The 26,496-nt window shown below is 39.4% G+C and overlaps 2 protein-coding genes across 2 annotated transcripts in view; both read right to left on the bottom strand.

Annotated features, from left to right (window-relative positions):
- The window catches only part of LOC140927342 (dynein axonemal heavy chain 5-like), a 49,644-nt gene extending 32,142 nt beyond the window's left edge, over positions 1-17,502 (bottom strand). The window contains exons 1-21 of the mRNA XM_073376974.1: positions 17,131-17,502; positions 15,350-15,484; positions 14,750-14,837; positions 14,469-14,632; positions 13,894-14,071; positions 10,657-10,832; positions 9,738-9,914; positions 9,368-9,481; positions 8,895-9,002; positions 8,118-8,564; positions 7,792-7,877; positions 7,070-7,397; positions 6,236-6,442; positions 5,722-6,039; positions 3,887-5,024; positions 2,840-3,075; positions 2,126-2,230; positions 1,694-1,807; positions 1,305-1,367; positions 692-930; positions 130-370 (exon numbers count right to left, since the gene is read on the bottom strand). Of these exons, the coding sequence (XP_073233075.1) occupies positions 130-370; positions 692-930; positions 1,305-1,367; positions 1,694-1,807; positions 2,126-2,230; positions 2,840-3,075; positions 3,887-5,024; positions 5,722-6,039; positions 6,236-6,442; positions 7,070-7,397; positions 7,792-7,877; positions 8,118-8,564; positions 8,895-9,002; positions 9,368-9,481; positions 9,738-9,914; positions 10,657-10,832; positions 13,894-14,071; positions 14,469-14,632; positions 14,750-14,837; positions 15,350-15,484; positions 17,131-17,292 (4,824 nt within the window). The 5' untranslated portion in view covers positions 17,293-17,502. The remainder of the gene's footprint in view (positions 1-129; positions 371-691; positions 931-1,304; positions 1,368-1,693; positions 1,808-2,125; positions 2,231-2,839; positions 3,076-3,886; positions 5,025-5,721; positions 6,040-6,235; positions 6,443-7,069; positions 7,398-7,791; positions 7,878-8,117; positions 8,565-8,894; positions 9,003-9,367; positions 9,482-9,737; positions 9,915-10,656; positions 10,833-13,893; positions 14,072-14,468; positions 14,633-14,749; positions 14,838-15,349; positions 15,485-17,130) is intronic.
- A 1,596-nt stretch (positions 17,503-19,098) lies between these two features.
- Positions 19,099-26,216, bottom strand: LOC140927338 (ubiquitin-conjugating enzyme E2 variant 2-like). Its single transcript, XM_073376970.1, has 4 exons — positions 26,040-26,216; positions 23,378-23,500; positions 21,808-21,887; positions 19,099-20,895 (listed from the first exon to the last, which is right to left on the bottom strand). The coding sequence occupies exons 1-4, from the start codon at positions 26,082-26,084 to the stop codon at positions 20,832-20,834; spliced, it is 312 nt and encodes a 103-aa protein (XP_073233071.1). The 5' UTR covers positions 26,085-26,216; the 3' UTR covers positions 19,099-20,831.
- Between the last annotated feature and the right edge of the window lie 280 nt (positions 26,217-26,496).

Below are 26,496 nucleotides of genomic sequence, written 5' to 3'. Positions count from 1 at the left end.
GGTTTTGCTCCTATTAGGAAAACTGGGATCTTTCTTCCTACCCGCCCGTGTCACTGACTAAATAAACGTCTTTTTCAAAATTGCTGCCAAAGGAATACTGTTGGAAGGATATGACAAAGGTCCACGCACCTCGATGTCTTCCTTGCTTTTCAGCAATGGTGCCTCCATGATATTCCTGAGGGAGAACGTTTCTGACTCCATGTCAAATGTGTGACCAGTTAACCCTGCTATCCGGTCCCAATGTCTCTGTTTCATAGCTTTGTTCGCCATCAGTTCCAGTAGCGGGCAGCTTTCATTGAAGTCGTCGATGGTCTTCTTCAAATCCAGGAAAGCTTGCCAGTCTTTCAGAGCTCGGGGAAGCTTACGGCAGCTAGAGAGAAAAAAAAGAGAAAGCTTACAAATCAATGCTACTGATGACTTCTGCAGCATAAATGAAGGACCTGATGCAAGTTAAAATCTCTCCGAGTTAGCATATACTTATTACAACTCCGCCGAAATCGTTAAAACATTTAAGTCTAGGAGTACAACGACTACACCATGGTTATGGTTACTTTAAAGATGGGTTTTACAACCTTTACGTGGTGCTTCTTGTAGTTTTATTGTGCCTATCTCACAATAATATGCAAAAACCCTACACTTTCTCACCCAGTTAAAAAAACAAGTCATTCCTAGTAACACATCTAATCCTCACCGTGACTGGAAGTCCTGTAGCTCTACGTTTATCTTTTCTATGTTGACGTCAACCCACAGTATGTCGTAATATCCATTCACCGTATCAATGACGTCATTATACAGACCGTACAGCTTCTGTAAGAGGTTGAGTTCTCGGCGAATCTGCATGAGGTCTGGATAATCAGTCACAGGCAGACCAAACAACTCCTCTCCACCAGAATATGTGATGTATTTTCGCCACAGAGCATCAAATCGATTCTGAAAAAGACAGTCGATTAACTAGTTGCTGTAACAGAAGCAACCCTGGTTTTAGCAGTTGGTCAGTTTAAATGGACTGTAGCGGAAGAAACAACATGACAACAGAGAAAGTTTGTATGAGCCAAGACCTTGACTCTGAACATTCCGTACGTTTCTTTCAGTTCTTTGCAAAGGATGAAATTCCCGGTTTCGTGAATAACGTCGACAGACGTCGACAGGTGCTGATTAATTTCCGACACACAAGCTATAAAGATGACTCTACAAATCCCTTGCATGCAGGAACGACAAGCTAAACCACGTCTTCAAATTAAAAGGTAGCTTCAAATAGCACGACTTCCTTTTTCTATCATATTTATTATTGCATTTAAACTCACCTGGAAAATGATCAGTCTGTCACTAGCTTCCCGCGGTGGGACGTTGGGTACCATTGGTCCACTCTAACAAAAGCAAAACAAAAGCTACCAGATTAACGCGTTTTAAAATGAAAAAAACAGGCGAAGTAACTTGCTTGTAAAAATTTTTCTACTGCTGAAGTAGGTCAGTTGGTAAAGCGCCAGCGGTCTGCAAAAGGGGAAAGCCGTGGGCTCAGTCTCCGGGACAAAAGCTAATATTCAGGGCATTGTGGCTGAGGAGAAAGTGGTTCGGAGGCTGGAGGTTTAGAGGCTGTCCCCAGTAGGGGAACGTTAACTGACGGTGTGCGAAAATAGTGCAGATGCTCTGACACTTGTGGTCACAGGAAACTGAACTTAATCAAGCGACATACCGTATTGTAGTCAGAAGAAAAGGTAGCCACATCCACAACAAACACTTGCACTTTGTCAATAAGGTCTCCCTTGAAGTTAGGTTGGATCTGAATAAGTTGGTCTTGAGATTCCGTCTACAAGAAGAGAAAACCAACATCCAAACTTAAGGTACAGAATATATTTCCTTGAGTACAACCAAATCTTCATTTTTCTTTGTCCAGAGAGGAGTGCTCTTTTGAAATCCAACATCGTCTCTAAGAGGCGCGGTGGAGGGAGGGGGGGGGGGGGGGTGAGGGAGTGGGCAGGGGTAGCTAGACGGACAGATTTGTTGATCTTATCAAAAGTAGTTGATTAATGGCTCGAACTTTGCATTGTTTTGTTTTCAAAACCACAGCAAGGAGACGCCCGTTGCATATTTCGTTCAAGCAATTCGTAAGCAAGCAAGTATTTACCGCTAGGGATTGAAGTTTGTGCCATGAGTAGCGAAGGGTGTCTACCCTCTCCGACTCTTCCTTGGCGACGACAAGCTCGTATCGATTTAACATCGCGTAAGATTCCTGAAAAACAAATTAGGCCAACACCATTAAATTTAAAAGATTATTAAAAAGTGTTTATTTTAATATAGCGTAGTCCCTTGTTATACAATAATCTGTTTGACAGCCAGCACGTTTTAAAGCCACTCTTCCGGTTGCTGAGTGCTCTTACGATACCTCCCCAACTAGGCTGAGCTATGTATTATTTTATCTCTGAGCTTTCGACTTATTTCCTTCCAAGAAGTCCCGAAAAACGCAAAAGCATACATCTACACAACGACCGAAATCAGCAATTCTTTCCCCATTTAGTTTAGTGCTGAGAGAAAAATTATTAAAATAAACAATCCATCTCAAATGTTTGGAATGTCTAAAGGTCAGAAGTACAGTGAAAAGAGCTAATGTTAAGTACAGCTGTAACTTAATCTTACAAATGCAAGAACCAAACTCAAGTTTAGAACTAAGAAGTCGCTCGATGAAATTAGAATGGCTGTAAAGAAGGAATGATCAGTGCAAGAGTTCTAAGTTAAAAACTGCCAACCCACCCCTCCCTTAACGCAACATTTTGTCTTAAGTGAAATGGTAGTACTAACCTTGGGTGAGGGGAGGGGTAGGTAGGTAGCGTGTATTACTTACCTCGATGGGTCCAATAGACATATCAATCATGATCTCTTTATCTCGGATCTCCTTTAGCGCACCCATTGCGTGACGTATGTCATCAAGGTCCTTGATTGGTCGGCTAAGGCGCTTGGTGATATCTTCAATAAGGGTGAATATTTCTTCCATTTCTGTTCGATAGCGGACATTGCAGTTTTGTCCAAACGCCACGCACCAAGCTCTAGTCTCCGCACAAAGAGCTGTTTTTAGACGTTCTGTGAAATGACAGAACAAAAACATTACGGTGAACAGACGGCCTCTCTTATAGGTGGAATAGGACTTACCTTTCAGTTTCTAGGGGACAATTGGTATAGAAACCCACGACTCGCGTTTGGGGATCGTGGTAAGGTCTGTCTCCTTTGTTAAAATTATGGGCTGATTTACACTACTACACAAACATAAGCACAGCAGTAGCCTACCAACAATACATCCTTCCCTAGCTCAATGATTAGAGCGCCCTACTTGCGTATAGAATATCATGGACTCAAATCCCGTCGGGAAATCGAAAATAGGCATAACAGCTTCAAGAAAAAAACCGAGGAAAGTGCTCCTGCGAAGACTGAAAACTGGGTTCAGTCAGGACGTAATTAGCACTAATATGTCACCGGTCAAATGGCTTTGCAATCTACTACTGTTACTCTTGTACAATGATTATATCCTTTACTTGTTTAATGAATTTATTGCAAACAAAATAAGGCAGTGGATGCATTTCCCTGTTTTTATTTTAATGCATGGACCTGGAACGGGACTTCGAGTCCTTTCGCCATACACAAAGCGCCTACGCTATTTAGAAAAAACTATAATAAGTATATAAAGTGATCAGTACGTGGAGCATGATCGTCCGGGCGAGCGTAGTCCTGAATATAATGACTGACGTTTCGAAAAACTGTGCGGCAGTCATCTTCAGAGCTAAAGTGAGTTGGATCACGTCAGTTGATGGTCTTAAACTCTGGTTATTGACCTGATTTGCCAATTAAATCGCGAGTTTTAAATTAAGTGAGTAAATAAATAGATTAAACCACACACCTGTAAACAAGGCAATGGCGCCTGCCTTGTAAGACTCTGGTTCACGCATGATAGTTTCCTCCAAAGCTTTGTACTTTAATATCTGGGCCTCAAATTCAGACAGCTTAGGTTCAGTTTCCAGGAATTTGGCAATGTCTGCTTGGCGATCTTCCTTCCAAATGGGCTCGTACTTGTTGAAAAATTCCAAGGCTGTCGTCACATCTTTCTTTTGAGAATTAATCGCCGTGGAAAGAAAAGACACCAGTTTGGCGATCTCCTTATTCTCCACAACATTCTTAAAATAGTTCGCGCGCTGTGGGAAAATCGCCATGCTCACGACAGTGCCTGCGTCACTATCGGCCGGCATTCTCGTAACTCGTCGGGAAGGCGCAACGTCAGATCGGCTCTCGTCGTCGCTGCCAGCGTTACTCGCTGACCGGCTTCGGGCCTCGTTATCAGAATCATCTTTGTCTTTCTTCTCGGCTTTCATAAGCACTTTACAAGTCTTATTCCACTGAGAGACACCTTTAGACACGGATAACACATATTGTGCCGCCTTGTTTAACCCTTGTTGAATTTCATCCAAGGCAGGTTGCATAGTAATGTTGGGAATTTGCAATGTCACGTTCGCCAAGAAAAGCGGAGATAAGTCAGGTCCGCTTTCCCTTCCATGTCCTAAAAAACTTCCTTTTTCTATATAATGGTGCGCGACAGCTGCCTGCACTCGCTTCCGCATTCCATCTAACGTGGTACGAGTAACACGAACAATGGCGTCGATATTCTTATGAATAAAGTGCGTCAGTAGTTCCTGAGCTTCCATATTTAGCTGATCACGTGCCTCGCGCTTGCGTTTCGCTGCTGCAGCAGCTGGACTAATGACCGCGCTCCCTAACCGACTGCCAGCAGAACGGCTACCAGGACGACTGCCGCTAGTCCGAGGGCGGCTGCGGGCGCTCTCCCCTCTGCCTGCAAGAACCTCTTTTTCATCATCATCATCTTTAGGTAAATCTTCCAATTCTTGATGATCCTCATCGCTGTTGAGTTCCTCTTCCTCTTCTTCTTCGTCTAGTTCAAGCAGCATTGTAATTAGTTCGTTTGCGGCTTCTTCTACGCGTGCGCTCTTAGATTCCAGTAACTCGGAGCCTCGTTTGCAAAGTTCCTATAAGGCAATTTTGAAAATGTGAACATTTGGTAAAAGGAAACAGCATGAAATGCTTAGTTCGAGTAAAAGCGCGCTGCCTTGGTTTAGCTCGTGAATAAGCACTCCATTTCGAATGACAAGCGTAGAGGGACGTGAGAGATCGCGCGAGCAAGCGGCTTTTTGCGTCTCCATTCGTGTGCCACTCGATACCACACAGCATCCCGAAAAAAGAGGGTTTTCCCATAGTCTACGTTTATACAAAATCTTAGAAACTTGAGAAATTTTCATCGGCTATTCCGTTTCTCAGAGGGAAACACATTTTGCTTATAAAGTACAGTTGAGAAAATTTGAAAAATTGTACAAAGAAGTTTGGAAAAACACTTCCAAGTTGTGAAACAGACATTGGACCGACTTGTATCGAAACCGTTTAAAGTTTGCTTTCTCTTACAGTGAAACCCCGCCTAACGGCCACCTCGGTTATACGGTCACCTCGTTGTTACGGCCACTTTTCTTTTTTTTGGCCGCCCGGAAAAACCGCCATCCATTTTCTTGTAAAAGAAAAGACCCTCGTTAATACGGCCACCCCGTTAATAAGGTCAATTTTTTTGGTCCATTGGTGTATTAACGGGGTTGCACTGTACCTCCAATGAGATTCAACTAATTTTGTTTTAACCTATTTCGCTATATAAAATTTTTATTTCGTTTTTGATCATACCTCTGTGTTCTTCAAGAATTTCTCGATGGTCCACGGAGCGTCGCTCGGCAGTTCACAAAGAGGCGTGTTACTCATCTCTTGCAGCACGGCTTCAATTCTGAACTTGACCAAGTCATTCGCGCGGTCAATCAGAAGCTCCAGCTCCTTAAATGCTTCATAAACACCGTCTAAGTATGTATCCAGACTTAGAGATGTCCAGTTCAGCATGGTAAGACCAGGTTCAACTGCTGCGTCTACTTTAGCGAGATGTGGTGACATAAGTGGTTTAAAGGCAGCAGGAATTCGTCCTAGCACGCGGGTGCTCTCAGCTAGGAGAAGCTGAAAGTAGGAGAGATTAAAACAACGCAGTTACGGATCTGTTTCCATCTTCTCCAAGTTTAGCTATGAAGCATTTTTATAGTAGTTAAGTATTTTACTTTTCATGTTCTAGTGGTAAAAGCTGCTTAAAACTATTAGTCGACTGTAGGACGAGACTGTGTGATTAAAAAGTAACATTTTTCTTTTCATTTACTACCTGGAGTCTATTGTAGTTTCTCTTGATCGCCTGTCTTTTCTGGAGCAATGTCTGGGCACCAAATGGAATGTCCAAGCCAAGACGAACCATACATTCAGATTCCCGGATGAGTGTCAGGATCTGAGGGTCAAAGTTCACATACAGTTCTTTGGTTTCGGGATGACGTACGAGGAGGGAGGCCTGGAGACCAGACTTCGCCACTTCCACCTGTAAAATAAAAAAAATAACTCGCTAATTTAACAAAGAGAAGAAACTGGACCGAGTTAGCTTTCGCAAAGACTTCTGGGATCATTAATGGGCACACGCTATTGGCCAGTTTCTTTTCCCTGTTCCCAGTTCTCGCGAATTCATTAAACGGTCACGGATTTTTTGCGCACACACACAAGGCTAACCAATTACAGATAATTTATCGCAAAGGGAAAAAAAAGGGTCATTTTCATTACATATTTTTATTGTTACATGCAAATTGGGATTTTTACATTGTCTACCATTCACAGCGTAGTTGACGCTAAAATTGTTGGCTCTTATCGCGTCAGGGTACGTTGTCCATTAATTGGAGCATACGGTTACTGGTTACGACAAGGTAGTGAGTTAGAATCGTGTCTCAATAAAATTGTTGGATATAAATTCTTTAACTGCGTACATCACGTGACGTCGATACACGATTCCTTCAAACCAGCGCAGAAGAAAACAAAAGTGAAACAAAAAGGACAACCAAGAATGACGCAAACTTCACCGAAGCTTTCTCTTTATAAAGGACAGCTAAGAAGCTATATACAGTGTAAATAGCCGATGGTGAAACTGAGACTTTATGTTTTTACGGTTATACCATACCTGTTGCATCCAAGCCTGATGATACAATACTTCAAACTCTAGCAACACCTTGGCCAGCTTATTGTAGTTCTTAATTATTTTTTTCGCGTCAGGCGTTTGTAGAATTGTAGGATACTTCTGAAACATCTCCATTGGTTCTTGAATCCGCCGGTACATTTGTCGGGCCCAGGCTATTTTGCCAGCAATTGGCGGTAGGTCCCAGGCTACCGGTGGATCGTTTCGATGCCTTTGGTAGATCTTCTGTATTGTTTCTATGTCCCTTCCAAAGTACATCAAGATTCGCTCGTATTTTTCTTGAATTGTCTCCTTTAAGCTCTCTAAATTAAGCCTGCATAAGAAATATGATAATTATGGTAAAACTTTTCATTCAAAAAGTTCCAAGCAAATGAACAAATCAGCGATCAAAGCAACTTGGTGCGAGCGCAGGAAAGTGTGTGAGCAAGTCATGAAACGTTTTTACCTCTGATTGGTTAAGAAAATAGCGCGAGATTTTTCAGCCAATCACAACCTCCATTCATCTGAAAACAGTTAAAACAGAACTCTCCTCGCAAACGGCAGTTTTTCACGCGAGCTCGCGTATTTCCCTCGGTCTAATTTCCCTAAGAAACTGAGAGGTAAGGGACTGCCGACTCCTCATAGTCTGAGTTGTAAGGCCCCTTTAAACTAAGCCGGTTTATAAGGCCGTTGGTACAAACCATCACTGCCCTACCCTTGTCACTTACCGTTCAAATTTTCTCATTAATCTCAAGGCTCGTTGGGTTGAAGGAATTCGCTCAAATGAGTTGTCGATAAAAATTTGAAGTTGCACCTGTTTCAAAGACAGAAAACAAAGAAAATCAAATGCGTTAGATAAAGGGAAATACTGCATAGAAATACCGCAGCTATTGCACAACATGGCCAGTATTGCAGGATGAATTCGTATACGAGAAATCAATGAAAAACAAATAATACTCATTGTCTCTTGACTAAAATGTCTTCATTGAGTGCTACAAAACTGACATCAGAAACATCATAAGAGCTTCAATTGTAAATGGGATAAAAGACTTACTTGCAAGTCGTTGATTTGACGTTTGAACTCCTCGAAATCTGCATCAAAGTCCATTTTTCGATAATCAAGTAAGTCGTAAGGTTTCTTCCTCATCGTAGTGACAATAAGGACAAATTTATTCCAGAGCTGTTCCATGCCTTCAATCCGTGATTCTCCAAGACAAGAAAACGCTTTCATTGTATCCAACATTTCAATGATCTTATGCAACCGCCGAGCGAACGTGTTGATTTTTCCAAAAATATACATTTCACTAAATTCGAATTGTCGCTCGTCCGGATTTTCCTCGAGACGTTGTTTGGTTTTCTGGAAACACCTCTGGTATTCCTCGTTTAAACGAATGCAATTCTTTAATTTTGCGACGAGTTCTTCCTGTTGATAATCCCAAACTGTTTTGTACCCATGTTCCGTAATGTAGCTCTTGCAGGCAGTTATCATTTGATTGGTAACCTGAAAAGAAAGCACGTTTGATAAAGAGCTTTTAATTGAATGGTCACCTGACGATAGGATTTTGACTAGAAAATCAGCAGCCTGAAAAGACAGCTGACATGCGCTTGTTTCCCTTCGAAATGACGTCTGAGAAACAAGAGTAGGCATTCCATACTGATGACGTGTCACTAATCAGATCTGGGAAGTGCTCCTGATTGGTTGTGCCGCGAGGGAAATTTGTTTCAACCAACCAATGTCGAGTGTTTTCTCAGGCAATGATATCGAAGGTTACAGCAACACATAACGTCTCCAAAATTTGACACTTGACACAAAATGGCAAAATCTACCGACCTTGACAAAAAGAGCAGTCATCCTTTCAGATGTGTTGTAATATCTGGAGTAACTGTTGATCATGCGAATGGCATTAATGAGTCCTGGTATACCATCGATCATGCCAATCTGAAAATACAGAACACGCGCATGGTAAAATGTGGCGGAGTCTAGGTACGAGCGAGCAGATTTTAACCAAAAGTGAAACTGCGACCAAAAAGTTACAGAAAGCATCTATAGTACTGGCGAGGCATCACACAGTTTCTCTTTAATAATTAGTTTATTCTTCATTACCTTGGTTCAACTTTCAACTTTCAACTTTATTCATTCAATCTCAATTTACAATTTCCACCGCGTATAGGAGAGCCTAATCGAGGCGGGGGAAGAGACATCACCTTCCAACAGTTTAAGCAGCTTTCGTAGAGGGTAGCTGCTGAGATCAATACTGGGATATGAGATAATTGGTATACTGTGCATGTAATTATGGAACTCACTGGGTCACTGTTGTAGAGAGGGTCACAGAATTTCTCCAATGTATACAGGAATTTGACGTTGTCTTTAGCTTCATTTGCGTAATCGGTTATTCTGCTGTCAATATCTCGCCAAGTCTGAAAGTACGAAACCATAGTTAAGAATATTCAGTGCGGACTATTGGCATACATGTACACAGTATATGCAGCAAGTCTTGCAATCACACGTTAAAACCCAGTCTGTGTGCAACTTTGTTTAACATCTCCGTGCTTGAACTGTACATTGTACGTGTGTAAAAGCTGCGATTAGCCTGGATGTGCATGCTGTTAGTTTTAGCGTTTTATTCTAAAAAGGGACTAGCAAACGCGCCAAGAAACAGACAGTAAAACAAACCTTGAGGAGTTTGGACTTGGCAGCATGAAGCACACCAACCACTGCTTTGCATTCAGGACCTTTAATCTGATCCAACAACGAGTTGAACTTCGCCATTCTTTTTTTCCAGTGATCAAGCTCTGCTTTGGGGCCGACATCATCAGCTTCCTTCCTCATTTGCTCACTCTCTGCCAAAACCTAATACAAATAGCAAATAATTTCAGCACAACCATATAACTCAAACGCCATGTGCGCGAGATTTTCAGACCCCACCCCCACCCCCGTCACTCCTCCAAGGGACTATCAGTACATCCCTCCTAGTAAACCCAAAGGTCATGAAAATTTGCCACTCCATAGACTACAAGGAGGATTAGTAAAACGCATTCAAAGCATTGATTTCTGGGATCATGTGGTGGATACTTCTGATCGGTGGAGTGTATCCAAAGGCAACCATTAAATAAATTAATCATTGATTACAATATCCATCCACACAGCCCCAGAAAAGCTAGCAACCATCCTCCCTGAAGTTTATGGAGTAGTACCCTGGGTGCCAGAATTTTTTTTTTTGTTACGATTTACTTATGTTCATAATATCTAGATTTTTCGAGAATGGACCTCCAGGGTAATGGAGTAGAGAAAAATTGTTTCTTCTTTATTATAATTACAATTTTATTTTTTTCTTCATCTTTCTTTTGTCTGATGACAGGGACAGATTCTGTCGCATGTTTTGAGTATGCAGATGAAATCGTACGGAATCTCTCGGTAGCCAAAAGTATTTTTAAATGGTATTCTTTGAAATTTGATTACTTTTTCAATATCCTTGCTTTTCCCTACCCTTGAATTCCAATATCCTTGATTTTTTTTTACCCTCAATAAATAAAGTGTTTACTTACTACTGAAGGATTATATTTAGGTGAATATTTTCTGTACGTGTATGTACCTGTTCTATTTGTCTGACCCATGAAGTGACAACCTCTTCAATCTGCTCGAGTGTTTCAGAGGAGCTCGCAGCTGCTATATAATCATTAGGAGAACTGATCCTTGTCAGATCAATAGTGTCACATTCCTTTAGCAGCACAGCATCATCTAAACTGGCCTGCGCACTACTAAGTATACCTAGGAATTCAAATTCAAGACATTTTTAATTCAAAAGGTGTTCTTCCACTCCTGAAAACAATGCTCCTCTTCTCAAAAAATTCCAATACAACCAGAAATGTTGACAAAGAACCCCTGTGTGGAAATGCTACCTCTAAGTAATAATTACCATCATCATCATCATCATTATTATTATTATTACTAGGGTATCTAAAAGATAGTAATGCTGCAGCACATTCTGTTGATACTGGCATTAGTTAGGCAATGAGACTTAAAAGAATCAAAAATGACATTGAATGTCCTATTTACATGTTGGAAAGTACTCGAATATCAGTCTATATTATCAGTCTATAGAAAGAACTCGTGGGAAAGTTGTTTAGAAAATGATCAAGTGGTTATCAACTCTGGTTTTCCCAGAGTAAATTGTAGGAAATAATAGAAATTCAGATTGTTTATCCATATATTTAATATACGGTGCACGATATTTTCTCTGGAAACACAATACTTTTCTTGCTGTTTGTTGCACTTTATTAAGTAACAATTATTTAGCTATATATTTATAGAAAACAACAACACAAAAAACGGAAAAAAGAAGAAAGTTGGAATAAATAATTCGGTAGGACTCGAACCCGGCACCTTCATCTCGACGCGACTACACCTAACCACTACACCACAGAGGCTGACAACCGGATCTCTTGGAAAAGTCTTTCATTTTATTCCTTTTCCATGAAACTTCCGCCGGCAAGATGATCGCCAGCCGCTTTAACCGAGCTATTAACAGTGAAAAAACAATGTAAACGCATATTCCGTGGCAATGAATGAATGAAAGAACATAATTATGCTTTTCAAAACGCCGAGACACGTCCTCGTCTGCAAAGTAGGACACAAAACATATGTTTTGTTATCTCGATTTTCACTGTTATTTTGAAACGAATGGTCAAAATCACATCCATTTTCGGCTCATACAGTTTCTTAACTCATTGTCTTCCGAACGTTTTATTTCAACCTTTTTATAAAAATAACTCAGAGCTCTAACTTACAAATGACAAAACATTAAAGGTTAACTCAAGGTTTCACGCCGTTATACATGTGCAGTCTGTCATCCGTTACAGTTACTCACGCCATACGGTGCCATGCTGTGCCAGTAAAAAATAATATTGTCTACATTCTGTACAGTACACAACTGTATAGCCAACGCAAGCCTTGCTTGAAATTGAAATGAAAATATACAACATATATATAGTCCCTCGCCATTTTGAGGAACACTTATACATCATAAACATTTTAACAAGATGTTTTTATACTTTACAAAAAAGTAAGGCAAGAATCCTATTTTTCAAATTTAAACCTTTATAAAAACACAACCTAGCTTTGAGAAAACACGGATCGAACCTACAGCAACCTGATTGGTTTTTTGCAAGGAACCAATCAAACCGCACCATTTTCGATCCTCCAAACAAACCAGGGTGGATATATAAATGCTTACTAAATCAAGCAATACGGAATGGTTCAGAGTTCACCTCAACCATCCCACCACACAGCAACTGATGAGAATCGTAAGATTTGAAACTGCCAGTCAATTGATTGGTAAAAAAACAACATGGTAATGGTATTGAAAAATATTGAGCTTTAAAATATTCTCCTCCGATATTAAAACTACAAGTGACATTTACAAAGCGATTGAGTTTTAAGACGACATTCAAAGGACACAGCATCATAATGACTGTATTTAAATCATGTTTAGACGTGATAAATACCCAAAACCAGTGTCAGATCTGGATATATTTTTAAAAAAAGACTACGTGTTGTGTACAGCTAAACATTGTTCTCTGAGATCGCGTAAACCTAAACTTTACGGAGATATTAAAAGCAGTTACTCTCACATAACAGCAGCTATGGAAAATTAAATTATTATATTTTTGAGTAGACATATCTCATAAACGGGCTACAAATTCAACAGGAATACACGCGAACTGAATAAAATTAATTGTCTGTTGAACATTTAAAAGGTTCTGCTCCACTTACACAATTTTCCGTTGCTGAACATAAACTGTACTGAACCGTATCTTGGTCCGCTATATAGAAGCGATATCATCGTTCAAATTTCAAACTGTAAGATCCCCTGAAAGAGGTCTCCTCAATGGAGCAATATGTAAAAGGTTTCAAAGGTTTCACGCCGGTGAAGATGTGCGGCCTGTCACCTCTTGCAAAATTTTAGCATTGCATTACATTTTCTCACTTTCACAGCACTTTCTAGCAAGATGGAATTTGTATATCCCCCGTGTGGCGGAGTCGAAGAGCAAATGCTCATCTTCTCGTCAGGTTTAACACCTGGACGAGTCAAAGGCTCTTGAATTGAAATCCCATCCCCACGTTAACCATCGTACTCATCTGAAAGACTCCTGCGTGTCTTAAAATTTGGTAAGACCTCTAACCGTGCAGTATAAAATTTGCCACAAAGAAAACTCTAAGTCTGAGCAGCGAACGATGCACTCTCTCACCCACCGAACTTCCCCGTGTTTTTGTTTGAGTTGTTCGTGGCGCAATGCACTCTGGTTAAATGCAATGCATTGTGGTAAAAAGTGTGGTTAAATGCAATGCATTGTGGTAAAAAGTGATGAATTCGAGAATTCGTCGCCCCTTATATATTTCTTTTAAATCCTGATTATGTTGCTGCTCGCTCCCTTCGGTCGCTCCGCAGCAGTTATCATTATTATTATTATCCTTGTTGTTATCATTGTTGTTGTCATTATCTTTGTCATTATCATTATCACTATCGCTATCATCATCATCATCATCATCATCATCATCATCATCATCATCATCATCATCATCATCATCATCATCATCATCATCATCATCATCATCAACACCAAAGCTGTCATTAAGGGCTGAGGGCCAGGGATTTCCCCCAGCTACGAGGAAGGTGACCCCTGGGAAATCCCTAACTGTTTGATTCCCCATTTACTTGCCATCAGTATTTACCTGGCAATTTGAAATCTTAGTGACATTCCTGATAATTATTAACAACCTTGAAGTAAAGTTTTACATTACTTTTGATCTGTAGAATTCATACACTTACCTACAAAATTTTCCAGTTGATTCATAAAGCCATGCCTGACACTTGCACCATGCCTGTCTGATAACTCTCCCCAGTTTGAGCTCTTAGAAAGGGCTGGAATGTATATATCCCCAAGAAGTCTTTCTACAGAATGAAGGATTCCAACACCACGGGTGTCAAGCAAGCCAAAAGTTGTCTCCTGCAATAAAACAACAATATTCTTAATTTAATACCATGGACATGTATATTGTTATTTTTAATGGGACATTTTGCTTGCCTGTGGTAAAAATCAGAAACATTTGTTGGAGGTTGAAAAATATTCGTCCATTAGCCCAGTGTTCTTAGCTTATACTAGAAACCCCACAGAGTTTAAAAACTTCTAATCCCAAAAATACTCTTCAAAAATAATGTGCAACTTTAATCTTACACTTTTGAATAAAAAGAGCCAGATACCTACATTTCGAGCTGTATGCCAGTATTTCTAGACTGCTGTAACCTGGTTTGAATTTAAACATCATATTCTACTTCAATAAAATTTATAGTACACTGGAGCATTACTGATCAAAATACAACTGCAGTGTGTAGAGGTATATTACCTGACAGATGTTAGCTAATGTTAGGGCTTTAGAAGGATTTATCTTGATAAAGAAAACACATGCTCCAGACAGCTGCATGTCTCTTGTGTCAGTAATAAAAACTTTAGGTCTTGGTTTGATGGTGGCTGATTGAACTCCTCCAGGTCCCAGTCGGACATGTTCCACTGAAAAATCACACATAATTAAACTTAAAAAAAGCAGCACGCAAAAGCCAAAGAGAAAAAATTGATTATTGTTGACTGAAGATACATGAACATGTGATAAACAAGTTAGCAAAGTACCTGCATCTGGAATGTTGTCAACTTCTTGAAAGTAAAATATTATCCTTGAAAGACCATCTGCCTTTAAAAAGTCCTCCATAGTTTCAATCTATAAAAACAAAAACAATTTCAAAACTCAATTTAAATTTTTACGATCCTGATACTGGGGTAACAGAGCTCCACTTACTTTAACTGGATAATATTATTTTTCACACTGACAGGGTGAGAACATGGAAGATTTACCAACATTATGATGATTTATACTACATGATTTTTGCCTGCAGCAAAGTTGTGTTCTATACATGTAAATAGCCAGCATGACAGGCATTCAAAAGGAAAGGGAAAGGGAATTTGGGCGTGAGACCATGCACAAAGGAGAAGGGGAACACCTGCACTCCTCCTTCCTTCCTCGCATGCCCTCACACTTCTCTCCGCCCAAGAATCCCCTTTTTCTTCGCCTTCAAATGCCTGCCATACAGGCTTGCCTAACATGTAAATGACAGCCTATATAAAGATAATTATTTAATATTTTTAAAATATAATTCACCTGCAGGGCTGTAACTTAATAAATCTGGCAAGGCAGACAAGAGCTACAGTGTATTAAAGGCTAGTAATACAGACCTGTGAGCCCTCAAGTAAAGACTCTGTAACTTCCTCATTTGTCAGTCCAAGAGTGGTGGCAACTGTACTGATCAAATATTCATGTCGGAAATCTATCATTGCCCTCTTTGCCTCACGTTCTTCTCTGGCTCTTTGCTAAAAGGAAAAATGAAAGAAAGAAGAATGTACACTCTGTCTTAAAAGACACCTGAGTTTGCTGTTGACAATACCTCTCTTCAAAGACTATAGAAGAGATCTACAGTTGGTCGCTATTCTCATTCTTCACTCATTGTCTAAGAAAGGCACTTAGTACTGATTGTCCCAATGAACCACATCCATCAAAAGGAAAGTTGTCTGTAATGATTGTTATTGATACACATCCATTTCAACATTCTCATTAGAAAATGTCACCAGATCAGCCATGCATGCTGTGATTAATCAATTACTCATGAATACTACTAAACCTGTCTTGGTCAGAGGAACTTCCACCATGCACCCTTATGTCCCTTGAATTATCCACCTCTCTCTACATGTACCTCCACCCCCTAACCCCACTTTTAATCCCCCTTTCTTTGCAAAGATTTTTCTCCAGTCACTAAAATGTCCATGAGTTGCTAACGAATTGCCTAACATCCCTAACGATTTCATTGAATCATCTAACGGATGACTAACGGACAGCTAACGGTCTAACTGTTTAACGGAATATCGTTAGAGTACGTTTTCCCAAAGAAGGTATAAGCATACACAGCATACACCGTATTTCCATTATAGCATTGTTTTGCCCCAGATGATCACGCTTGTAACTGGCTGATAGGAACACTTGCAAATTATATGATTTTTTAAATACAAATACTTAACTTAAAACAGCTGACTCAACACCTTGATCAGTTTACATCAAAATTCAAGTCAAGGATTAAACAGTGCAGGGGGGAGCTTAATATCACATTTTCTATGGTCTAAGCACCATTACTTCTGGACAGAATGCTATTTGCACCTCATCACACTCCCACCCCTAAACCTGCCTAAAATGCATGATGTACGGGCTTATCTCAGGGTTACTCAAACCATCACATAGGCAGATCGTATCCAAACACATGGAAATTGAGTTATAAAGTCGCTGTGTGTCCATAAAAGCACATTGGACCCAACCCATCCCCAATGTCTGATGTTTATGGACCTCATCCCGAACATAAAATATTGCTATAATCGATGATTGATTGTCAAATTACGAAATTATCAAACAACACTGACGCCAGAATACTAAGTAACGTTTAATCTGTGAAAGGTTTGAACCCAGGAGTCATAATGTTTAATCTGCTGCCAAAATAATAAGCTCTCCAGAAAGCCACAAGAAATGTTGAATAGTACACGACCTTAAGGGTTTGGGTTCAAATTAAAATCGTGTCATTTTGTAGCCATAAAGTTCGAATATGATTTTACAAGTCCAGAGATCGAAATTGCATGATTTGAAACAATCATAAAGCAAGTTTAGCACGATGAACATAAACGTGGCGATGTACGACTAGTAAAATCTTCTACGAAAGCTTATCTTAGTTAATTGATCGATCCAGCTGACGATCGAACCAGAAGTCGAACGTGCCTGGCTGCAAGAATCGTATCGAGGCCTCAGAAATACAAAATAAAGCACAATCTTTAGCTATGTAAACAAGCAATCAGAGCAAAAAAGGATCCAAAAAACAGTAAAACAGTAAAACATTCCTGCAGCACCAAGGCTGTAGCGTGACAAAATTTCTACCTCAAGAAGTCATAGCACTTTTGGCGCGCTACGTCTGAAAACAAACCTGTTTTTCTTTGATCGATTCTCCCGGCCCCAGAGTCTGTAATCGTGATGCCTTTTTTTGTTCCCTTTCAGCCGTGGAAGGCTTTTGTTGCTTGCGAGAGCGATGTCTTCCTCCGCGACTATGATGTGCAGGATTAGTGCCAGATGAATGCTGGTCCGCCATAATGATTGTAGACAATCGCTGTATAGTCCAAGAACCCTCTTTTATTTAACTCGTCCTAATCATAATAGACGTCGTAAAAATATCGTTTCTGGCCTTTGGGACCTAAACTCACTTACAAGCTGACCAAAAGAGTTGACCCTCTTTTGTTTTGACTCTGTTTAGTCATTTCACAGTTCACATCTCCGCCAGAGTTATAATTTCCATGGAAGCGGCTTTTGACTCTCATAAACAAAATAAATCATGCATGAAAGAATACCGCGATTTGATTGGCTGAAAAAGTGATTAGCTCTGGAGTACGAAAGGCTGAAATAATAGTGAAAACAAAAAACTGAAATTTCCTTGAAAATCAACGTCAATATGTCGAATCAGAAGCACAAAATCGAAACTCAAAAAATAGTAACTAAAAAAATGAAGAGACATTTGACTTTAAAATGTTTTAATTTTTTTATAATGTGTATGATCTGAAGGGCTTAAATTTCCGGCAAAAAAGGCACCTTCCGAGGTATCACGTACCTTTTTCCGCCGTTACCAAAAAGAAACGACCAACATTAATTCTTAGACCATTCTTTTAGGCTTCTAAACAAAAGGAAGTAAAAAATTTAGTGATATGTCATTAAAGGAAGAATTCCCTTTTTTTCTTTGTTTTCTTTTCCTGTTCGAAAAAAAAGACAGTTGCAGTCTCCAAAAATTTCCACGAAAATTTTGAAGAAATGGCATAATTTTCTTGGATTGAGATTTTATCAAGAAGAAAATATTAAGAGTTGAAGATCTGCACAAAGTCTTTCCTGTTGGATCGGCTGAAAGGCCAAAAAGACCTAAAGAGAACTTTAAAAAAAAATTACCCCAACAACTGATCATGAAAGTTTTCGACACTTTTCGTAAGTGACAGTGTATTGCGTGAAGTCAGAAACCGGAAACAAAAATAAAATGATTTAGTCGGGGAGTAACCTGCTCGAATCTGCATAAAACAGCCACACTTGTACATTCCACTTTTAAAAGTTCTACTAAATGGACCGCAGCCTTATTAAAAGTCAAAGAATAGCCTGCTACAGGCGTTAAGTTCGTGGGGACGGCGCAAAAAGATGTGAGCGGAAAAAAACAGCAACGGCGTGGGTTAGGGGGTGCTCTCTTACCTCGCGCCGGCTCCGCTATCCGAACTCCTGAAACAGGCTAGTCGAAGAACTATGGATTTCTTCAAATCACTGTTTAAAAATGTTAATAACTTGTCTACCATTTGTCCGAAGGGATAGACTAAGGCTTAAACCCTCGATGGATTTTATCTTCTCTTTTTTTTATCAGTTCAATACTTGAACTACTGTACGTTTAGTTGGATCACAATCTTGGTCGCCCGCTAACAATCAGTTAACGGCCAGGGGAGGTTTAAAATGCAGGGTTTGAAGGGGAAATATTAAAACTTCCACCAAGCCAAACTGAAGCCCTAAGTACTGTATCACAATTGTGCCACTTTTTCAATCGTCATTAACTATTGTCCTGCTCCGTTTTAAGGCCCAAGAAGAATTACTTTCAAGGCTGGGCTTGCCTCTTTTTTTCGGTTTAGACAAGCGCCAACCCCCTCCCCCCCCCCCCCCCCACCCCCCGCAAACTCACTGATATCATGTGCTCCGTTCCACATGTGGCAGACACCTTCGCGCCCGGCTTGGCCTCCTCCGCGACCGACGGACTCACAGAACGTAACCAACAACGTCAAAGAAGAAGTTATGGTCATCACTGGACGAACAAAGGTTTCTCACAAAAATATAAAATTTTACAAGCACCTACAGTATGACTGAGAACTGGCAACTATACCAAATGGAGATTATTTTATTACAATATTCCAAATTCTCTAAAGATGATTACACTGATTTACACAAATCATTAACATCATAATTAATACTAAAACAAGATAACATCATAGCCGCCAAAAGCTTTTTCTTTGCTCTGATTAATGCTGAGAGTACAGTTAAATTTTCTTAGATTTCAGTTATTTCCTGGACAGATATATCCCGCAGGACAGGCTAGGAGTCGCTCCATGCAAGGCAATCCAGATTCCAGAATCTGGACAATTTTTCCTTGCGGAATCCGGAATCCCACTACCGGAAAGACTGGAATCCCGTACATGGAATCTGGAATCCACAGCCTGGCATCCAGAATTCAAGACTGTCTTGGATTCCCTTACATGGGGTGACAAGGAAAGATGTTACTATCTTTAAGTTAATAGTGATATTATACTACACACACATAAATGATCACCAACTGAATTACAAGTAAATGTTAAGAGTAAAATCTGTACTGTTCTGTATGTAACATATTCATTTCACTCCAAAAATTAAAAACAGTCTCAAACAGCCCAGAAAAAAACAATATTAATGACAGGTTGGTCACAGTCAGTACATTCAAAGGAAAACCAAAAGAAACTTCTGGTAAAGTCAGTGTGTGAGCCAGTGCCAAAATCCTTGTTCTGGACCTTCAGCTTTGTACCAGGATTTGAGTAAGTGCCATGACTGGCCTGCTAAAAAAGGCATTATTTGATTGGCCAATCAGGTTGAAGGGAAATTCAAAATGCACTAAGGGCAACTCGCTGAGTCTGTTGAGGGCGCAGATCAAGGACCTCAGCCCTGCTTCACACAAGTCAGTTGCTGGAGTAATGTTATGTCTGCAACACAGGCTTCCCTATTAGGCCAAAAAAAATTGTGCGGGATTCAACCAGTGTGAAGAATATACGGTTGACTTGATATCAGGGCTTAAAAACTTTTAAGTCCCAACATTGACCAACATCAGTTTCCTCCTAACAATGTCATCAACCAAAGTCAATACTAATCAAGAGGTAAGGTTGTGAATTAATGAAATAATTACCTACGAGAAAATGTTTGATCTTTAAACATATCATCTCAACTAATTCTTTTAAAAAAATGTACGGAGATCAGTCTCGAGAATTTGGAGGTGGATATGGCGGCTTGTGAGCAGGCTAACTTCTGGTTACAGGCTGCAATTCTCTGAACGATCATATCACAATTCTGCTTTACAAAAACTATTTGCTTTTTGCAAGGCATTAGCACAAGATTTCAGTCTCAACAAAAATTACATAACTTCTAACTGTTCCTGGAAAAACAAATAATTTCTAGTATTATTGCTGGGCACTTTTAAGTGTTAACCAATGACTTTCTTAAAATAATGGGTAATATTGTTCAAAACATAATCATTGACACTTTGAAAACTTCGTTATATCCAGCTCTGAACAAAGAATTTCTTCAGATATCCAAACAACTTGCAGTGGGTGTAAAAAAAATGTTAGCTATGTCACTGATTCAACCCACTTTTGGCTGTCTGAGTATCTTTGGAAACACTGTGTCTCACTTGAAAGTCCAGAGCAAAAGAGTAAAGCATATTTGTTAAATTAATTGAAACACTTGCAAATTTGTCTTAAAAAGGAAGAATTCTAACTAAACAACCATATAGTACACAAAACCCTTTTCAGCAACCTAAACTTCAGTACTGATGCTTCTTGTAACTAAAGAGAAATGACAAAGCCACTGAAGACCCTATACATAAGTAGTACCATCAGGAGGTTGAGGAAGCTTTGAGTTTTCTTTACTGGTCATTGATCTGTGAGAAAAAAGAAACACAAACAGACAAGCCTTTTTTTTTTCAACAATTAATTAACATTTGAGTAGCTACCAATGGTTTTATCTAATATGAAGACACCTTGATTAATTCCCTCTTCTCAGCATTTGTATAGCAGATGACACATTCCTTCTCATGTTCAGGGCTCAACATAAATTTGGAACTGTTGCTGGTTCAGTTCATGTTGATCTACCAAGAATTTTTAGCATGGTCATGTCTCTCTTCTGCCCAGTCAAAATGTTAAAAATAGCAAGATAATAACTTGAATGTACTAGCCTAAACAAGAAAAAACAATATAAAATTTGAAAAAAGCTTGTCCACTTGAAAGTATGGTGTGGAAATGTATTTTTTCATCTGGTCACCTGCTTAAGTGTCCAGCTAAAATGACTGGCAAACCAATCGTTTGTCCAGACAAATGGTCATTCTGGGTGAATATTGTCTCTTAACTGGCCATTACATGCATTTTGAGACCTGATGCTTGATTAAATTGAAACGATGCCTTTTTCTACCTTTTCTACTCAACATACAGTTGTAGAGACAGCATTGCTGAAATCTTAATATTATGGATATCTTGATGATATGGACAGCAGCTAAATCACCGACAAAAATGATCATGGACTCATGGTGACAGTCCCAAGGCAATAACTTACCATAAACGGCACCCCCCTCCCCACTCCCCCATCCCAATTACCTATAAGCCTCTCCAAGTTATAAGGTCATCTATCAGTAAACAAGTACTGATTATAAACCCCCAGATATAAGCATCCCCTCTAGCTTGTACGTGTATTTAAATAAATTTGATTTATTATGAAATTTTGAATCCCCCTTACAAAGATGTACAAATGTATTGGTCAGGGATAAGAAGCAGGAGTGTATGGGGAATCACAAGCTTACCTCTTAATCTCTGTAAGAATGGTTTTAATTGAGTATTCCCTTTTCCAGTTAGTTAGAATCTTAAAGACCCTGGAGTCAAGCTAGGAATAAAAAATAAAAACACATTTTTGCTTGGTTCAGAACAAAGTAGGAAGAAATGGAATTATGCAGTTAGAATGCTTTAAAGCAACAGAATATGTTTGTACCAAGAAAAGGTTCCTTTTCAAAGAAGTGTAACTTGTATGTATAATTATTTTATGAAAACAAAAAGGACAATTTTCTCGACAATGCCACAATCACAACATCTTACACATCTCAGATCTCCTGAGGATAGCAAATCACCAACAGCCAATCTACAAGTATTATTATAACTTGCAATGCCACACAGCACATGTAAGTCAATACTAGGGCTAAACATAAAAGGACATTTTGTATAATACTGCATGAAGGGTTATACAGAGAAAATCAAAAAGGTTGCTTAACCCTTGCAATCAAACTGAAGAGCATTTGACGTTGAAATGATTTTAAAATACCCAAACTGCAACCAGGGTGAAAGAGGCAAATTCATAAACTACAATCAAAGTAATTTTATTTTTCACCAAGGCTGCTGCCTAAGAAAAATTTTAGGGAGCCCTTCGGGCTCCTAAAGTTTAAAGTTAGGAGCCCGAGCCACATTGTTAGGAGCCCAGTTTGAAATCCATGTATTGTTTTTCCAAGATCATTACATAGGTTATAGAGGTTCTTGCACACTTTAATAAGAATTCGCCGGGCCTAATAAATAACACGTAAACAAGAATTAACCGAATTATTTACTTTCATACGTTGCAAACTGGTACATGAAATCGAACATCAAGCACGTCCAGTCGATAGCACGCAAGATAGCTTCCCATTCTCGCCACAAAAAAGTTATCAAATCGACGAAAACCCAAGCAAACGATGAACTGCACGAATGTCAACATAGGCAACAAACAGCCCATAATTTTGCTATTCCATATTTGGAAGTCAAATCTCAGACCCAGTCTTCAACTGCCATCCGGACTCGGAAACGATGGCTTCGTTCGTTTCGACAAAGCTTCACAGTTGAACACGTTAGGTTTACATAATTTACGGTTTATTTGTGGAAATTTTATACTGCCTAATCGCATCATCGCTAACCATATCAACAGTTCCACTGTTTAAAGTCCTACTCCAGCTAAAGGAATATAATGTACAAGGAGGTTAAGTCTAATGCCGTGTGTTAAGTCAGGCGCCCGCGCGGGCTCCTTGTACCGAAATTTGGTCGCCCATGCTCTTACCTTGGGCGCCTCTGGCGACCGGGCGCCCGTTAGGCAGCAGCCTTGTTCACGCATTTGTTCTAACTTTAAAAAGGCCTAAAACACTTACTGACAAAATCACTACACTTTGGCATATGACTGCAGATCACACGTTACCGGGCAAATTTCAATACAGTTTTAGTTGCCCATTTCTTTACTGTCTTGTCATAGTGACCAAATTCCTTGATGTACTTGTTGATGCGTTATATGCGCCGGAGCAGCAACTCCAGAGTGCCAGTGCAAAATGATGTTAAGAAAATTCATGTTTGCTTACTAACCTCTCCAGCAGCAGTTACTCCTGACAAGTTAATTTTTGTTACAAATGAAACTTTTGGTGGCTGGTCAGGATACTGTTTACCACACTCTAACTTCAAGGAGTATATTCGTCCTTCATATGGGCACTGTGAATTAAACAAAAAACAAATCATGGAACATAGAAAAGACAGAAATAGTTACTGTGCTTTTCAATAACACATCAACATTCAAATTAACAATAATGTGTTTATCACTGCCATCAGTCTATGATCACAAGCAACAGACCCTGAAACACAAAAACATACAAATTGGATCAGAATCCACCAAATGCAAATCACAAACCATGAACATTTCAACTTGTTGAAGTACATTGTTGTAAAGTTCTGTTGCTTGAGAGGTCCACTAAGATCATTGACGGAAGTGAAGAGCAAGACCATCAGTTTGCTTTTCAACCTTGGAGTTCTCATGTTATTGAAAAGTGCAGTAAGTTCCACATAAAATAAACTTCCACTAATACAAAAGTACCTAAATAGCAGATTGGCCGATACTACAGTGGTTGCATTGACTAAAATATGTATAACACTATTGTAAAACAGAGAGATAAGATGTTGTGTCAAAGTAGCCCACTACCTGTACAACAAGTTCTTAGGATTTGTTTTGAAATGATATTTACAAGGGTGCAGCAGGCAAGTCTTGTCTGATAGCTCAAGACTAGTGGATTTTGTGATGAATCAATAAACAGCAATCAATAATTAGCACAAACTGCAAACTGAAAACATGACTTTCTTTGCACCCTGAGAGGAGTAATTGGGAGAGTTGGTGGAAAGGGTATCACTTCTCACACAAATGGAAAATTTGGTTTATGGTCACTTTGTTCAAAGGTCAAATCATTCCATGCCAGATTGATTCATTTTGTAGTCAGATCATTTTACAGTTTCAGTGTAAAATATGATACACGTGAAGTGCATTTTTTTTGGCTTACTGGCTTAAAAAACGAGGTATACACACAAGTAACGGCCTTGTTTCTGCTCGTGGCTTAAAGACACATAAAAAATTTTGACTATATGGTGATCTGACCATGGAACAAAGTGACAGGATGCCTTTTATTTGCATGTTATACTACCAAATGATTAAGCTTTAGTGAAGAACCTGCCCTATAAAAAATGAACAGAAGAGAGATTTACCAGTAAAATTTTACATTAAATTCCAGAGACTCACACTTTGCAGTAAAGTCAATGAGTTTTATATGCTGAACAATCATTGCATTATTAGTATAGGTAATCACATGATTTCGAGTGCAGTTTGGAATAAATAAGAACGAGTTCTTTAAAAAATTTAGAAGTGCTTATTTATTCCAAATTGCATGAGAAAAATCATGTGATTACTTATACTAATAATATACAAAAAAAACATAACTACAAGAACAAAATTATATTGACAGCGCGGGCATTTCTAGTTCATTCAACTGACTGGCTGAAACAGACTACTACCTTTGTCAAATTCAAACTTTTTCAAGACCAACGCTTTCAAAATCATTAAGTTAAGAACTTGGAAATGTGCAAGGATTGATTTTATATGGTCACCAGCCTGTTAAAGATAACTCAGTTTACAATGATCAGGAAAAGTAAGTGTTTTTAAATTCATCCTCGATTATGAGAGCTCGGCGTTTACAAGAAACTGTACTGCCGAGAACGCTTCGAGCAGCCAAAGATGAAAGACACTCGCTAAGGTTTTTTAATGACTGTTCATCATTGTCTGTTCCTGAGACCCCATCATAGCAGGATTCATGGAGAAAGTTTTGAGATTTAAAAGCCCAAGGTGAAGGAGGCGATTTGTTTTCTTCCGACGCTGCCATTGATGAGTGAGTGGAGCCACAGTTCTTGTGATGTCGGAAACAACCGTTGACCGTATTTTTGTCTTAGCTCCGTATTTTCAACACATTTAGCCAGAAAGACGTATACTTTTTACTGTGTTCGGGTTTTTGGAATATTTTTGTAACTTTCTATTGTTGTTTTACATAGATAATTAAATTCCGTCGTCATCTGCTGAAAACCATGGCCATTTTCTTGAATTTTGTTGTGAAAACAGCTCTAATCTGATTGGTTCTTGGTGGTTTCTTTTGTGGTTTCAGCCAATCAGAAACCATTTGTAATCTGCAATCGTGTTACAGAAAAACTGCACTCCTTTCTCAGCCAATCAGATTGAGTAACTTTTTGGGGAAAATTATTATACATAAAAAAATAATAAATTTATTACATGCCATTAAGTGGAAACAAACCGTCAGTGTGTAATAGCAAGTTTGATTTTTCTTCAACAAAAGTGAAAGGACTTATTGAATGGAGGGTTCGTAATGTACATCTGTAAACAATTTGTTGACAACCAAACAACTACATTGCTTGGTTGCCTACAAAGATGCAGGAACAATTACAAAAGAAGTCACATTTTCACTCCAATAACACACAGCATATGTAACAATTAACTGGAGAAATAAGTATTCCGGGTAGCACAAATCAGCGCTGAACTGATTCCACAGTTCGAAGACTTAAGTTTGAGGGAAATATGCAACAAATCCACTGCAGCTTTGTGAAAAAAAAAATCAAGAAGTGACATTAGACAGGATAGAACATAATGCATCGTCAATAGTATCAATGATTGACTCTTTCAATCCAAGTCTTTACTACTTACTCTAGGAGGACCAATAATCATTCCAGTCCAGTACTTCAAGTCCATGTCATCATCGACTGCTAAGCCCCAGCTAACAGTTCCATCACCGCCTTTCTGTCCTTCCTCCAGTTCCTCAAGCAAGCGAAAATTGCGAGGTACCACAACTGAAAACGTGAGCGAGTTAAAAGGAAAAATTTGAGATTTGGGAAATCTAGCTTATAAAACTACAGAATAGCAATGCAAACGCGAACAGTAGTGCGTCAAGGAGCCAGAATCAACTGTGTAGACAATTTCTAACCTCCGGTGGTGGCCATCTTGGATTTTCACCACCACGCCAAATGGATAAGCGCCAGAAGAGCCGAGCGGAATTTCCGACGGTAGCCGAGTCTTTTTCGGTTGAGGTTCGTGTTCGATTACGACCGCGGCTCAGAGCGGGTTCCAGGGTCTCAGAGCAAAGGCAGGCGAAAGTAGGGACTAA

This window comes from Porites lutea, chromosome 2 (genome assembly GCF_958299795.1).
Source record: "Porites lutea chromosome 2, jaPorLute2.1, whole genome shotgun sequence".
Lineage (NCBI taxonomy): Eukaryota > Metazoa > Cnidaria > Anthozoa > Scleractinia > Poritidae > Porites > Porites lutea.
This window is presented reverse-complemented; position numbering and strand designations above follow the sequence as displayed.